The sequence below is a fragment of the Cinclus cinclus genome, chromosome 25, assembly GCF_963662255.1.
Source record: "Cinclus cinclus chromosome 25, bCinCin1.1, whole genome shotgun sequence".
NCBI classification, from domain to species: Eukaryota; Metazoa; Chordata; class Aves; order Passeriformes; family Cinclidae; genus Cinclus; species Cinclus cinclus.
Genome location: NC_085070.1, coordinates 2,270,864 through 2,284,932, shown reverse-complemented (window position 1 = coordinate 2,284,932; position 14,069 = coordinate 2,270,864). Strand labels below are relative to the sequence as shown.

At 42.0% G+C, this 14,069-nt stretch overlaps 1 protein-coding gene across 1 annotated transcript in view; it reads left to right on the top strand.

Moving 5' to 3' along the window:
• Positions 1–323: 323 nt before the first annotated feature.
• The window catches only part of LOC134053526 (basic proline-rich protein-like), a 43,117-nt gene continuing 29,371 nt past the window's right edge, over positions 324–14,069 (top strand). Inside the window, exons 1-2 of the mRNA XM_062508544.1 lie at positions 324–633; positions 1,077–1,109. Coding sequence (XP_062364528.1) covers positions 324–633; positions 1,077–1,109 — 343 coding nt within the window. The remainder of the gene's footprint in view (positions 634–1,076; positions 1,110–14,069) is intronic.

Here is a 14,069-nt window from a genome sequence, read left to right as displayed (position 1 = left end):
AGCAGCTTCGCTAATGACGTGTTTACACAGAAAAAGACAATTTCTATTTAATGGTGATTACTAGAGAGAAGAAATTAAACTTCCCAGAGTCTATGGGTTAGGGATAATGGGAAGAAAGTTATCGAGGGTGTGTAAATCAGGAGAGCTCGATGTGGGGACGGCCACGCGCGCAGACAGCTCGGCGCTCACAGCTCCGCTTCGCCAAGGCTTAGCGGGCAAACCTGGATGTTTTGCCAGGCAGAGCGACGTGCCTGCGCTGGCACGTACGCAAACATCCGCGCGCACCGCGAACGCGCAACGGCACGGGGGCGAAAAAGCGGGAGATGGGCGCGGAGTGCGAAGGCGCGCCTGGGAACGCACGTGGGGAAGGGCGCGCGGGCGTGCGGGCACGGCCGGAGGCCGGCGCACCTCCGAGAACGGCCCAGCGCACCCGGCTGCACCCAGGGGAGCGCAAACCCGCCCGGGCAACGCGCGCGGGCGAACGCGGCCGTGCCAACGTGCCGACGTGCCGACGTGCCAACGTGCCGACGTGCCAACGTGCCAACGTGCCGACGTGCCAACGTGCCAACGTGCCGACGTGCCAACGTGCCAACGTGCCAACGTGCCGACGTGCCGACGTGCCGACGTGCCAACGTGCGAAGGCACGCGCAAACGGGCGCCAGCGCACAACCCATCCCTGCTGCACCCCAGGCCCTGCGCCGTGCTCCTCGCTGGATTTTGGGATCCCACTTCAGTGTTTAAAAAGTGCAAAATAGGGTTTGATCGTGAAGCCGCGCCCAAATTTCAGGTTTTGGCTCCCCACGCGGGCGGTGCGGATCTTTTCTATTTGTTCTATTTATTTAATTATTTTTAAATGATTGTTCTCTTTCGAAATTACTTTTTTGGGATTAAAAAAAATTATTTCTTTCCGAAGAAGCCAAGACAAGAGTTTTTCACACCCATCTCTCGCCTAGGATGAATTAAGTTTTGGGGTTCTTCTTTGTGCCAAAGCCATTTCCATCCCGCGCCGACCTGTGCAAACCCATCCCGGGGCAAAATCCCTCCAACGTCAGGCTTTAATGTCTGCTCCTTTCTAGAGCAGAGCAAACATCTGCAGAACAAGCCCAGATGTGAGTGGTGTTTCCCCCACTCCTTCAGGAATTTCAGCTCCAAGGCACATAATAAGGCAACGTCTGGGATGGTTTAATAATAGTAAAATTAAAATTGTTCCCGAAGCAGAGTGAAGGGCACACTCGCGAGGAGGTTTGCAAAACAAAAATGAGCCCCGAGCTGAAGTCTCGGGGGAACAGTTGGATCAGAGGAACAGTAAACAACACGCAGAAATGCAACTTAATTATCTTTACAACCCAAGTATGCAAACGGCTGCCGTGGTTTTCCACGGATGTGGGAGCAGAGAGGTGCTGGCATCCCCACGCTGAAGATGCAGCATCCCCAAAAAAAACAGCAAAAAAATACTCTTTTTGTAAAGTTTTGCTCGAATTTTCAGTCAAGAGCTGAAAATAGCAGGGCTGATGGGGATTGGGGATGCTCATCCTGACTTCTTACTCAGCTCAGTAAAACACAACTTGTTGGTAATTTTTTGTTCATTTTTTTAAGAAAAACAAACTCGGCTTGAGTTTGTCAGCTCTCACTGTATACATGACCACGGTGCACCCTGCATTAACACCAACTGGGATTAACACCACCCTCTCTCACAGGGATGCTCTCCCATGAAAAACTGCTGCAAAAAATTGAAATGGGGAGAAAAAAATGCCCATGGGCAGAAAAAAAATGCCAATTTATATATCTACATATATATATTTACATATATAACCTGGAAATTGTGTTAATTTAAACTGAGGATGTTGATGAGAAGTGATGTTTGAAATCAAAGCGTGGGAATGGTGTCAAGCCAGGGATGCTGGGAAGGAGCAAATCAAGGATGCTGGGTGGGATTAGCTCAAGGATACAAGAATCAATCCATGGACGTTGGCTCTTATCAAACTAAAACTTCCAGCTAAATACAAAATGAGGATGCCCACAAGGGCCAAAGCTAAGAGCACACCTGCACATGAGGTTCAAGGACATCCAAGAACATTCAGTGTATCCATTATGCAACCTACAGGTGCATAAATCCACGGAACCTGGTAAGATGCACCCACTGGATGGATTTCCTGAGGGGAATGGCAGGGAAAGTGGTGGAGCCACTATCCGTCATAGTTGAGAAGTGGCAGTCTGCACTGAATGGAAAAGGGGAGATACAACCAGAGGAGAATTTGGTGGGGGAGAGCTGGCCCAGAACCCCCCTGAGCAGCAGGGGAGGGGGGATTCTGCCCCTCTGCCCCGCTCAGGTGAGACCCCACCTGCAGAGCTGCCCCCAGCTCAGGGTCCCAGCACAGGAAGGACCTGGAGCTGCTGCAGCCAGTCCAGAGGAGGTACCAGGAGATGCTCCAGGGATGGAGCCCCTCTGCTCTGGAGCCAGGCTGGGAGAGCTGGGGGCTCACCTGGAGAGGAGAAGGTTCCAGGGAGCACTCAGAGCCCCTCCCAGGGCCTGAAGGGGCTCCAGGAGAGCTGGAGAGGGACTGGGGACAAGGGATGGAGGGACAGGACACAGGGAATGGCTTCCAGTGCCAGAGGGCAGGGCTGGATGGGATATTGGGAAGGAATTGTTCCCTGGCACAGGGTGCCCTTGGACCCCTGGGAGTGTCCAAGGCCAGGCTGGACAGGGCTTGGAGTCACCTGGGACAGTGGAAGGTGTCCCTGCCCATGGCAGGGGGTGGAGCAAGATGAGCTTTAAGGTTCCATCTAACCCAAATCACTGATTCTGTGACAGTCAAAATCAACCCAAAATCCTGTCTGTGCCCAAACCAGGGGTGTTAGCTGGGATCAGTCCAGGGATGCTGGTCTGGAACCAGCCAAGGCCACCAGCAGAGCAAACTGAAGATGCAGCCAGGACCAAAGCAAAGACACTGGCCTAAAGCAAAGCTCAGCACCTCTCCATTCCCATCCAACTCTAAAAAACACTAATTTTGATGTCTCCCAGGCTGCCAACAGCCTGGCAAAGTCCTGCACCTCCACAGCCCCTGCAGCGAGGCGGCAATGGGTTATTTTATTAACCTGACTGAACTAGCTGGGAAAAACAAAGATATTTTCTGGCACAGTTTGGATGACAAAAGGTCCAGCCCGGGGCTGTCTGCACGGTGCAGGCCTGCCTGGAAGCCAGCTCAGCTCCCCCAAAGCCCATGGGCTATTTCTACCCATGGTGTGTTTTTGCTGCAAAAATCATTTGTTGCTGCCATTTAACTCGTGACACATAAATTCAGTGGTATTTCGCTCAAAAAAAGCGCTTTTCACGGAAAATTCCTTGCAAAACACACTGCTAATAACTTCTGCACCCAGCACAGGGTTTGGTTGTTAAATGGTGATGCTCCTTTCAAGGGATATTCAGCTTTCAGCTAAGGTTTCCAGCAACCCCAAACCGACCAAAACTTTCCCAGAACTCCGTATTTAGTTCCTGAGCTCATCAGAAAACCTCCAGATTCGGGTGTTTTTTGGGGCTTGGGGGGTTTGACACCTGTCGGTATTGGCAAATCAGATGTCTGAAGTGGAGAGCAGTCCAGTCTTTACCCAACTTCAAAAATAAAAATTTTTAAAAGCCTCACACTTTGAAATTCAGTTCACTGCTTGCTTTTTTTCTAGTATTATATTTTTTTTTTCTATTTTAAAAAATAAGTGATTTTTCCTGGAAACATAAAATTTTTTCACCACTCCCTTGGCACACCTAAGCTACATTTAAGCCTCAGAAGTAACACTAGGAAAGAGAAAGGTGCAAAAAATCGTGGATTTCCTGCAAACCCAACAGCAATGCAACAGCTGAAGAAAAAACCCAGTCCCCAACCACCCACCCCAGTTACACCCACTTTCCAAACTGGACAGCAATTAATCCCTCTGTTCAGTTTTCAATACTAGGAAGACACATTACAACATTTTCTTCCCTGGGATGAAAATAAATTAAGACCTAGGTGCTGCTAAAGCCTCATTTGATGCTGCATCCTAAAAAATTATTAATTGCAAAACGGTTTTCTAATTAATTTAGCAAGGATGCAGCTCTGACTGGGTGAGATGTGATGCTCTGCAAACCCTCCAGTTTCTTTTTCCATGTATTTAAGTGCTGTAATGTCACAGTCCAGCACTGGAGAAGTTTGGGCCACAGTTCTACGAGCTTCCTGCTTAATGAGGGGTGCCTAATTAAAGTTGGGAAGCGCTGACTTCATCAGGAGACCCTGTATCAAGTCTGTCCTAGGTTTTGTTTTTTGGGAAGTGAGCATCCCTGGCCGTCTGGTCACTCATCCCAGCAAGGTCACGCCTGTAATAATTAAGGATTTTGGCTCATGGGGTTGCACAAGCCTGGCACCATCAAGGGTCTCCACCAAAACAATCCCAAATAATATCCTGAATTATTCTTATGATTAAGATGGTGCTTGCATTCCCAGAGAAAGGAAGGCACACGAGAAGACGCGTTCAGCCTTAAAATCTTTGGAAATACAGAAAGTTGAAAGCTCGGAGGGATGCAACCTCCAAACCCAGCTGTTAAACACAACGAGGGTGAGGATGCTAGAAAAATAAGGCTGAAGGCAACGGTGCACATCCACCCTGGCCGGGTGCCAGCTGACAAGGAGCCCCAAAAGGACAGGGTGAAAATTAGCAGGAGCAATCAAGTCACCGGAACGGAGACCTGGTGGCACCCGGCGCTGGGTTAATGGAGCTCTGCAGCAGCAGCTGCCAGCAGCTTGGGCAAAAATTCCATGGTTTTGCCCAAAATGAGATGCTGAGACACACAGCTTCAAGCTCCCCCCCAGTTTTCTCAGCCCAATTTTAGGTGCTTTCCCGCTTTCTAAACCTCAGAGCTGCAGAAAATGAAATCAAACCGGAGCTGTCCCCATCAGGAGTCCCCCCCCAGTTTGGCACAGGCAGTCTACCTGTAGACAGATGCAGAAGGTGCCTAAAAATGCCATTTTTCTAGGAAAAATGCACACACACACACACTGTGCTGGACGGTAAGGCCTGGAGGTCAGGTAGTGTCTTGAAAAGATACATTTTGCAGGCTTTTAAATGAATTTTCTCTCCTTTTATCTCCTGGAGGTGTAAGGGTGAGCAGCTCCTGGGTGGGAGTGGCACGGAGGCATTTCCCCTGGCTCCTGAAGGATGATATTTCCAATATTTCAAATATTTCCATTACTAGGAAGAAAGCAATGCATTTACGTTGAGACTGCCTTGTTTCTATGTCCAAAATTATTCTTTTCTTTTCTTTTTAAAATGTTCTTCTCATGGGGCACTGGCAGTTTTTGGGGGAGACACAGGACGTGTGCAAGGCAGAGCTACAGGAAACTGTGGGATACAACCAGTGTAGGATGCAGTGCCAGGCAGGAGGTGTTCAGAGGCATTTTTAAATTTAAAAAAAAAAAAAAAAAGGGCTTTTCCTGAGATAATAAAAGATTTGCTCCCCTGGTTTGGTGGGCAAATCCATATTTCAGTGGTTTAACACCCAGAAGAGTTGGAGTTCTCTAGCATGATGAATATGTGAAGGGCAGCATCCAAGATAAAGATAATTGGATTGTTTTATATATATACATATTTATATTTACACTTTAAAAGAACATTCATATACCCATCCTGTACATATAGAGAGGATATTAGGTGGGAAAGGAGAGAAAAAGGGGATATATAGGAAAAAAAATGTATATATTGGATTAATATATTGGATATATTGTACTTTATATTTCCAATGGATATAAAATTAAATTTATATAATAGTGTGGCTATAAGGGTATAATATATGCAGTACATTCATATATTATTTCCAGTGACTGAATATATTGTAATATATCCAATATATTAAATGCATATCATATATATATATCTCCTCTATATCCTCTATATCCTCTACATATATTTTAATATAAAAATACCTATAAATTATTATTATTATTATTATTATTATTATTATTATTATTATTATTATTAAAAACAGTCACCCAACATAAGCCAATTGATGGATATAATGCAATACATCCAACCCACTCAATGTATATCCAACATATACATTTATATAAAATATCCAATATAATGGATCCAATGGCTGGATACAATGGAATAGAGATATTATAACCTCTATATTCATTATATATATCTGACTTCCATAAGTCAGATATATATAATAAATTTGGATTAATATAGAATATGGATTAATATAGCATATGGATGAATATAGATGAATATGTATCTATAAAATAGATTAAATGCTGCTGCTTTTCATCTGTTTGCCAAACTTGCACAAAAACCACAACTTTTCTGAAGTTTTTGGCTTTCTCTCCTCCCACACACTGGTGAAAATCAGCAGTTTCCTCTGATGAGCAATCCCCACATTAAATCATTTCCCCTCTGTTTTGGGGTGCACCGTGCTGCCAAAAACAGCAATTTCTGGAAACGCAGCAGGTGTGACACTGCAGAAACCACACTGGCCATTCTAACCAGCTTTTCTGAATTTTCTGACATCTACACAAGCACTGTTAATTGTGGGGGTGGCTCTGAGTGTTTCGCCCCACTGTGAATTTTGCTTTTTTGAAAGTTTTCCCCCAGTTACCAGCTGAATTCTCCTTTGCCATCAAGCTCCACTCCCATATCTGTGCCTGCATCCTTCAGCCCTGAGCACCATCCAATGGCCAGAGGTTTGATTTTGCTTTTCAAAATAAAAAGTCCTCCCCCCCCCCCCCCCTTAAAAAAAAGCACAACAAAACAAAAATAAAGGTATGGGGGGAACTGAGTTTTGTTTAATATTAAAAGAAAAAAAAACCACCCAACTCCACAAGGTATCACGATGGATCCCAGGTCCTTCCCAGCACCTCTACACCCCACAAAAGAAGGGAAAATGAAGAGGAAGGATGGGAAAAAATGGGAGAAATTTCAAAACCAAAATGCTTTTTAGAAAGAAAATTAACTGAAATAATATCTGCTTGAGGAGCAAAACTAAAACCCAGTGAGACTACAAAATTCAACCAAAACTTCCAAAAGCTTTGTCTCCACCCCTCTCTGTGGGGCTAATTTCTGGTAGCAGAAATGAGTATTTTATAGCAACAAATAGACAATGTTGAATAACATATATAGCTAGATATACAGTATTTCTAATTAATGCTATTATAAATAATATATACTACATAATATACAGCAAGATAATTCATTATTATATCAAGCATTATATAGCAACCTAATACATATTCTGTAATCAGTATATCACTATCTATCAAGCATTATAAATAAATATACAAATGTGAATAGATCCTAATCAATTCCTGCAATATAGGATTATGCCATGTAGTTATTTAATTATTTATAAATATTTGTGCATTATATTCACTCACTACAGGTTATCTATCAACATTATTACATTGCAATGTAGCACACATTTCTGTAACAGTATTGATGGCAATAAATATAATTTATCAGTATATACATAGCAAAAAAAAAAGAGAAGAAGAAGAAAAGGAGAAGGAAACCATTTTTCTTTTTTTTTGCAAATTAGAGGGAAAAAAAAACATTTTTAAAAACCCACCAAAAGATTCTGCTGAAAAACCCAGAGCAACGCACCCAAATCCCACTCAAACCCCAGCGCATCGGGGCAAGTTCTCATAATAAGATAAAAGAAGTTGTTTAAATCTCTTCTTTTTTTTTTTTTTTTTTAATTTTATTTTTTTTTTTTTTTTTTTTTTTTTGCCCACAGAGCTGGAGCTGGGAATCCATTAGCCTTTAATGAAGTGAAACCCTCATCTTGCAGGAGCCACCTCATTTAGCGCAATTGTTTCGCAGCCATTACGGAAAGACAATTACAAGGAAGCGGCGAGAGTAATTGGAAATGCTGGCAGGAGTTGGGCAAAATGATAATAAATAAAAATATTCCCCCTAATAAGCTTGCCAGGAGGGGGGTGGGCTGGAGAAAATCAACATAATTAGAACTGAACCTCGGTGAGGAAAAACAGACAGCGGGGTGGCGAGCGCTCGGCATGGAGGAGTGGGGGGAAAGTGGAGAAAACTTTGGGTTTTTTACTTAAAAAGCAGCAGGGAAAAGATTTTCCCCACCTGTACGCAACCAGCAGGAGCAAAAAAAAAAAAATTTTATATATATATATATATATATATATATAGCTGGAATGGGAGATGCTGTCCACAGGGATGCTTGTGATGCTCATCCATCACCTGTTCCAAGCTGGAATTAAAGCCAAAAATATATAAATAAATAATTTTTTAAAAAAAAGCTTAAAAGTGAGGTTTTGCTCACAGGACATTATTGAGGAGCATCATTGGGTAACAGGAATTTTGCCTGATCCAAGGAAAGGGGGGGGGGGGGTGTTAATGTAGAAAATGTAATTATTTTTGCAGAACCTGTATTATTTACATTAAGAGCAGAAAGCATTAAGGATGTGGATTTGGGGGAAAAGGGTTAAAATCACATCAAAACCCAACACAAGAAGCTGTTGGTGGGTTCCTTCCCTGCTCCTAAAATCTTTCCTCTTTCCATCAAATAATCCCCATCCCCTGCAAAACCATCCACACTCTGTTCCCATTCTCATCCCAACCCAATGTTGCTTTAGCAGCTCCTCCAAAACAGTTTGCAGAAAAAAAAGAAAAAAAACCTTAAAATTGGGTGTTTGCACCCAAAAAAAGCCATTGAAGCCAAAGTTTGCAGAAAAAAAAGGTCCTTCAAGCAGGGAATTGTATCCCAGAAAGTCTTTAAAATAGGGGTTTGCACCCAAAAATGCACTTTTAGCAGAGGTTTTCAGAAAAAAAAAGAAGTCCTTAAAACAGAAATAAAGTCCTTCACACAAGGGTTTGAACTAAAGGCTGTCCAGAAGGGGTTTGTACCCCCAAAAAAACTGCCTCAAAAAAGGGTTTGCACCAGAAAAGCACCCTTAAAATACAGGGTTTGGATCAAAAAAAAAAAAAATCACAAAATGTCCTTTCAATGGGTGTCTGCACCAAAAAAAGTCACTTTAAACAAGTGTTTATAGACAAAAAGGATTTTAAGTCAGGTGTTTTCACCTAAAAAAAGCCTCAGACCAGGGGGTTGCACCCAAAAAACTTGTCCAGGACCTGTCCCCTCTGCAATAGGTCCCCAAATTGATAAAATATCCTCCCCAATGACAAAAATATCCTAAAAAATAAGAAAATACCTCCAAATAAGTTTTAAAAAATGAAATTAAAGAATACCCTAAATAAATTATAAAATACAGAAAAAATGGTCCAAGGAAATAATAAAATACCCCCAAAATAACAAAATGCTCAAAAGAAGGAAGAAAATACTCCCAAAATAATAATAATAATAATAATAATAATAATAATAATAATAATAATAATAATATGCCGCAAGTAAATTATAAAATACAGAAAAAAATAAAATTATCCAAATAAATAACAAAATACCCCCAAAACAACAAAATGCTCAAAGGAAGTAACAAAATACTCCCAAAATAATAAAATACTCAAAGTAAATTATATAATAAGTCTAAGTAAATAACAAAACCCCCAAATAAATAACAAACTACGTCTTAAAAATAATAAAATATATTGAATAATTAATAAAATATCCCCCAAAATGGTCAAATAGTCCAAATTTCTGCCCCAGCTCTCTGGAGTGAAGGCAAATTTCATTTAAAAACCACGCACGTTTTTTCCTTGCCACTTCCCAACTCCGTTAAGATCATTATCACAGAATGGGAGCAGAGATAAAACATTTTTATTTTCTTTTCTTTTCCTTCTAGTGGGATTTTTTAGCAGAGCATCCCCCACTCCCAACTCTCATGGAAGTCAGCTCATGTTGGGAGTTAATGTTTCGTTAATACATAGGTTTTTTGTTAATTTATTTTACTTTTACTTTTCCATATTTCTCCTCAGTCACCAATTATTTTGCTCCCAAAGGGATTATTACAATTCTCCCTGTGACTTTTTTAGCCTTGGTGCCTTCCATAAGCCACAGGTGATGCTCACACCACAATAATGTGTTATTAAATAACATTAAATTATTTAAAATTATGTAAAATTATTTCAAATGCATTAAATTCCATTTAATAGTATAAAATATTACTAGAACTTATTAAATATTCTGCAATATATATAAACTGCCTTCAGTTCTAGCTTTTCTATTTTCCAAATATATAAACTGCCTTCAGTTCTAGCTTTTCAATTTTCCAAATATAAAAATTGCCTTCAGTTCTAGCTTTTCTATTCTCCAAATATATAAACTGCCTTCAGTTCTAGCTTTTCTATTTTCCAAATAAAAAAACTGCCTTCAGTTCTAGCTTTTCTATTCTCCAAATATAAAAACTGCCTTCAGTTCTAGCTTTTCTATATTCCAAATATATAAACTGCCTTCAGTTCTAGCTTTTCTATTTTCCAAATAAAAAAACTGCCTTCAGTTCCAGCTTTTCTATTCTCCAAATATATAAACTGCCTTCAGTTCTAGCTTTTCTATATTCCAAATATATAAACTGCCTTCAGTTCTAGCTTTTCAATTTTCCAAATATAAAAACTGCCTTCAGTTCTAGCTTTTCAATTTTCCAAATATAAAAATTGCCTTCAGTTCTAGCTTTTCTATTCTCCAAATCCTGTTCTGCATTTCTGCCTAACTCTGAACTCGAGTCTTAGCAAGCTCTCTTCACAGTTTGGTCACACAAAATAATCCTTGCAGGTCTGAGAACCAAACAAAAGTGAACTGGGGAGGAGCAAACTGGGGGAATGGGACTTCATTACCTGAAGCTCTAATTGGACAATTAACCCCTGATATGCAAAAAAACAAACTTGTAATCGTGTGAAAAACTCGTGAGCACTGTCCGGGTTGGGGGCAGCCTCTGGGAGCCTTTGAGTGCCCAAGGTGGATCCGTTCAAGGCTTTTAATAAATCCCCACTTTATTCTCTTAACTCTGTCCAGCCTCTGCTCTAGGGAGCCACTCCAGGGCAGCACAGAGTGAGCAGGGAGTGAGCAGGGAATGAGCAGGGATTGAGCAGGGACTGAGCAGGGATTGAGCAGGGAATGAGCAGGGAGTGAGCAGGGAGTGAGTACGGAGTGAGCAGGGAGTGAGCAGGGACTGAGTAGGGAATGAGCAGGGACTGAGTAGGGAATGAGCAGGGATTGAGCAGGGAATGAGTACGGAGTGAGCAGGGAGTGAGCAGGGACTGAGTACGCAGTGAGCAGGGATTGAGTACGGAGTGAGCAGGGAGTGAGCAGGGAGTGAGTAGGGAGTGAGTACAGAGTGAGCAGGGAATGAGCAGGGAGTAAGCAGGGAGTGAATAGGGAGTGAGCAGGGAGTGAGCAGGGAGTGAGTAGGGAGTGAGCAGGCAATGAGTACAGAGTGAGAAGGGAGTGAGCAGGGAGTGAGCAGGGAATGAGTATGGAGTGAGCAGGGAGTGAGCAGGGAGTGAGTAGGGAGTGAGCAGGGAGTGAGCAGGGAGTGAGTAGGAAATGAGCAGGGAGTGAGCAGGGAGTGAGTAGGGAGTGAGCAGGCAATGAGTACGGAGTGAGAAGGGAGTGAGTAGGGAGTGAGCAGGGAATGAGTATGGAGCAGTGAGTGAGTAGGGAGTGAGCAGGGAATGAGCAGGGAGTGAGCAGGGAGTGAGCAGGGAATGAGTACGGAGTGAGCAGGGAGTGAGCAGGGAGTGAGAAAGGAGTGAGCAGTGAGTAGGGAATGAGCTGGGAGTGAGCAAGGAAGTGTGCATGGGAGCTGGGAGCATTCCCCACCTTCCCACTCATTAAAATCCCATTAGATTTTCTGAAATTCACTTTTTTCTCTCAATAATAAAAAATAGCTTAATAATGTATTTGAATATACAGTTATAAATACATATATAAGTATGCATTTACAATGTATTGTATATACTACCTATTACTTATCCATTTAACTATATATTATAAATAGTATATAGAACTAATACAGTTTATTTTTATATATACACACTATATAATTATCTATATTATTTATTATATAAAACAAAGAGCTTATTCTATATGTAATAATATTAGAATATTATTATAGACTATTCTAATTCTATATTATAGAGTATTATATATTCTATATTCTAGTCTATATTTTGTATTTTATCTTTTATAGTCTGTATTATCTATTACCATCATTCTCATACGCAGTAATTATATTCTAAAGCTCTATTAGACATTTTATTTCCATGATCAACAATATCTCATATTTATTATATCATATACCACAGATATTATATACCACATTGTATATCTTATCATATAATTATATAAATACATGCACAGTATGTAATTTATGGAAAACCCATGGTTCGGCCCCTATTTTATATAAAATACACGTATTTTAAGTCCCAACACACAGTTCAGCCCCTAAAGACTGAAAAAAAAATCCAAAACCTGAAGGATCACTTCCCATTGAGAGAGAAATGTGGAATATAACACCTGAGATGGAAAACATCTCTATTCTGGATCTCAAGTGAGATATACTGAGAAATAACAGGATTTGAGGTATTTGGGAATATCTCATTCACAAGGATCTATTCTAGTCCATTCTATTCTGTTTAATCCGAAGTGATTTTGCTCAGAGATTCCCATGGAGTCTGGCAGAAATAGGAATCTTTAGGAGAAAAACCAGCACCTTGACAAAGAGATACACAACTTGGGAGGGAACAGGACTTTCCAGAACTGACAAGAATTTCCTTCCTGAATTTCCCGAATTCATTTTCCTGATTCTGCTATCCTGGCATTGCAGCTCTTTGAAGAAAATTCAATTTATTCTTCAACAAATCCACCACAAGACACTGATGACAATTTTGGGGCTACTTTTGAGCCTCAAAACCCCACTCTGCCATTTCCTGATCAACCCAGGTAAGACAAAACCCTCTGGAATTTGGTACCTTGCACCAAAAATCCACCTATTTTTTGATGCACGAGCATCCCGATGTCTGACCATAACGGGGTTGCAGGGAGCAACTCCTCAAAATTTTTGGGGGGATGGAAAAGCATTTTCAGGGTTGCAAGAATTAATTAATTTGCCAAAGCAGTGTTTGCATCCTGCATTCCCAGTGGGAATTTTTCAGTAGCCAAGTGGAAAGGTTTATTTAGCCCGGAGCGGCGCTGGCTTCACAAACATTTCCCCTTATCCAGCAGGGAGAACCTCACCAACTGAAAGGAGATTTAATTAGTGAAAATCTCGTTAGGCAAACGAAATTATCCGTAAGACAATCCTGCTCTGGACAGGGGGGTGATTAACCAGAGCCATTAACGGAGAGCAGTGCTCCAACAGGCAGCTCTGCTCCAGGATGGGGGGGCTGAGGGAGGACACCACACCCCCACCCCACCCCCTCTGTGCTTGCCCAAAAGCCCTTGAGCATCTCATCAGCTCACCTTGATTGCATCATGCAAATTGCAATTAGCTCTTAGTTTCATCACCCCAGAAAAACAGAGGGGGAAAGAAAAAAAAAAACAAAACCAAAAAAACCACAAACGTATTTTGGAGGTGCGGACGAAGCAACCCCCAAAATTTGAGAGGGATCAGAGTGGTACCCACTTGATGATGTGTCTGCATCCCCCCACTGAGCACTGAGTGATGCAAATGCCGTTTTTAAAGTTATTTTAAGATATTTTGCTATTATTTCCAGCTCTTCCAGGAGGGTTTTTTTACCATAAAGCTGTGCACGTTTTCCCACTGGTCCCTAATGGGAGCTCCACGTGCCAGAACACCAAAGGCATTGTCCAGGCAGCTCAGAACTGCAGGGGAACCTAAAAAGAGCTGGGAGCACAAGCTGGGCTATTTCAGCATTCACCAGGGCTGAACCTCGAGGTGATGACACACCAGAGGGCTGGGAAGGGACCTGCTGCCCTTGAACCTCCTGCTTTAGTAGGATATCACAGAACCACCTGTAAAAATCATCCATTCAGGGCAAGAGAAGCCTTCCCTTTGCCAGGAAGTCCTGCAGGATGCCTTAAAAAATGGGGCGGGGGGGGGAAAGCCAAAACCTCATAAAATTAGCACCCAGCGAACACTCCTGGGTTTTATCTCTGTAATTGG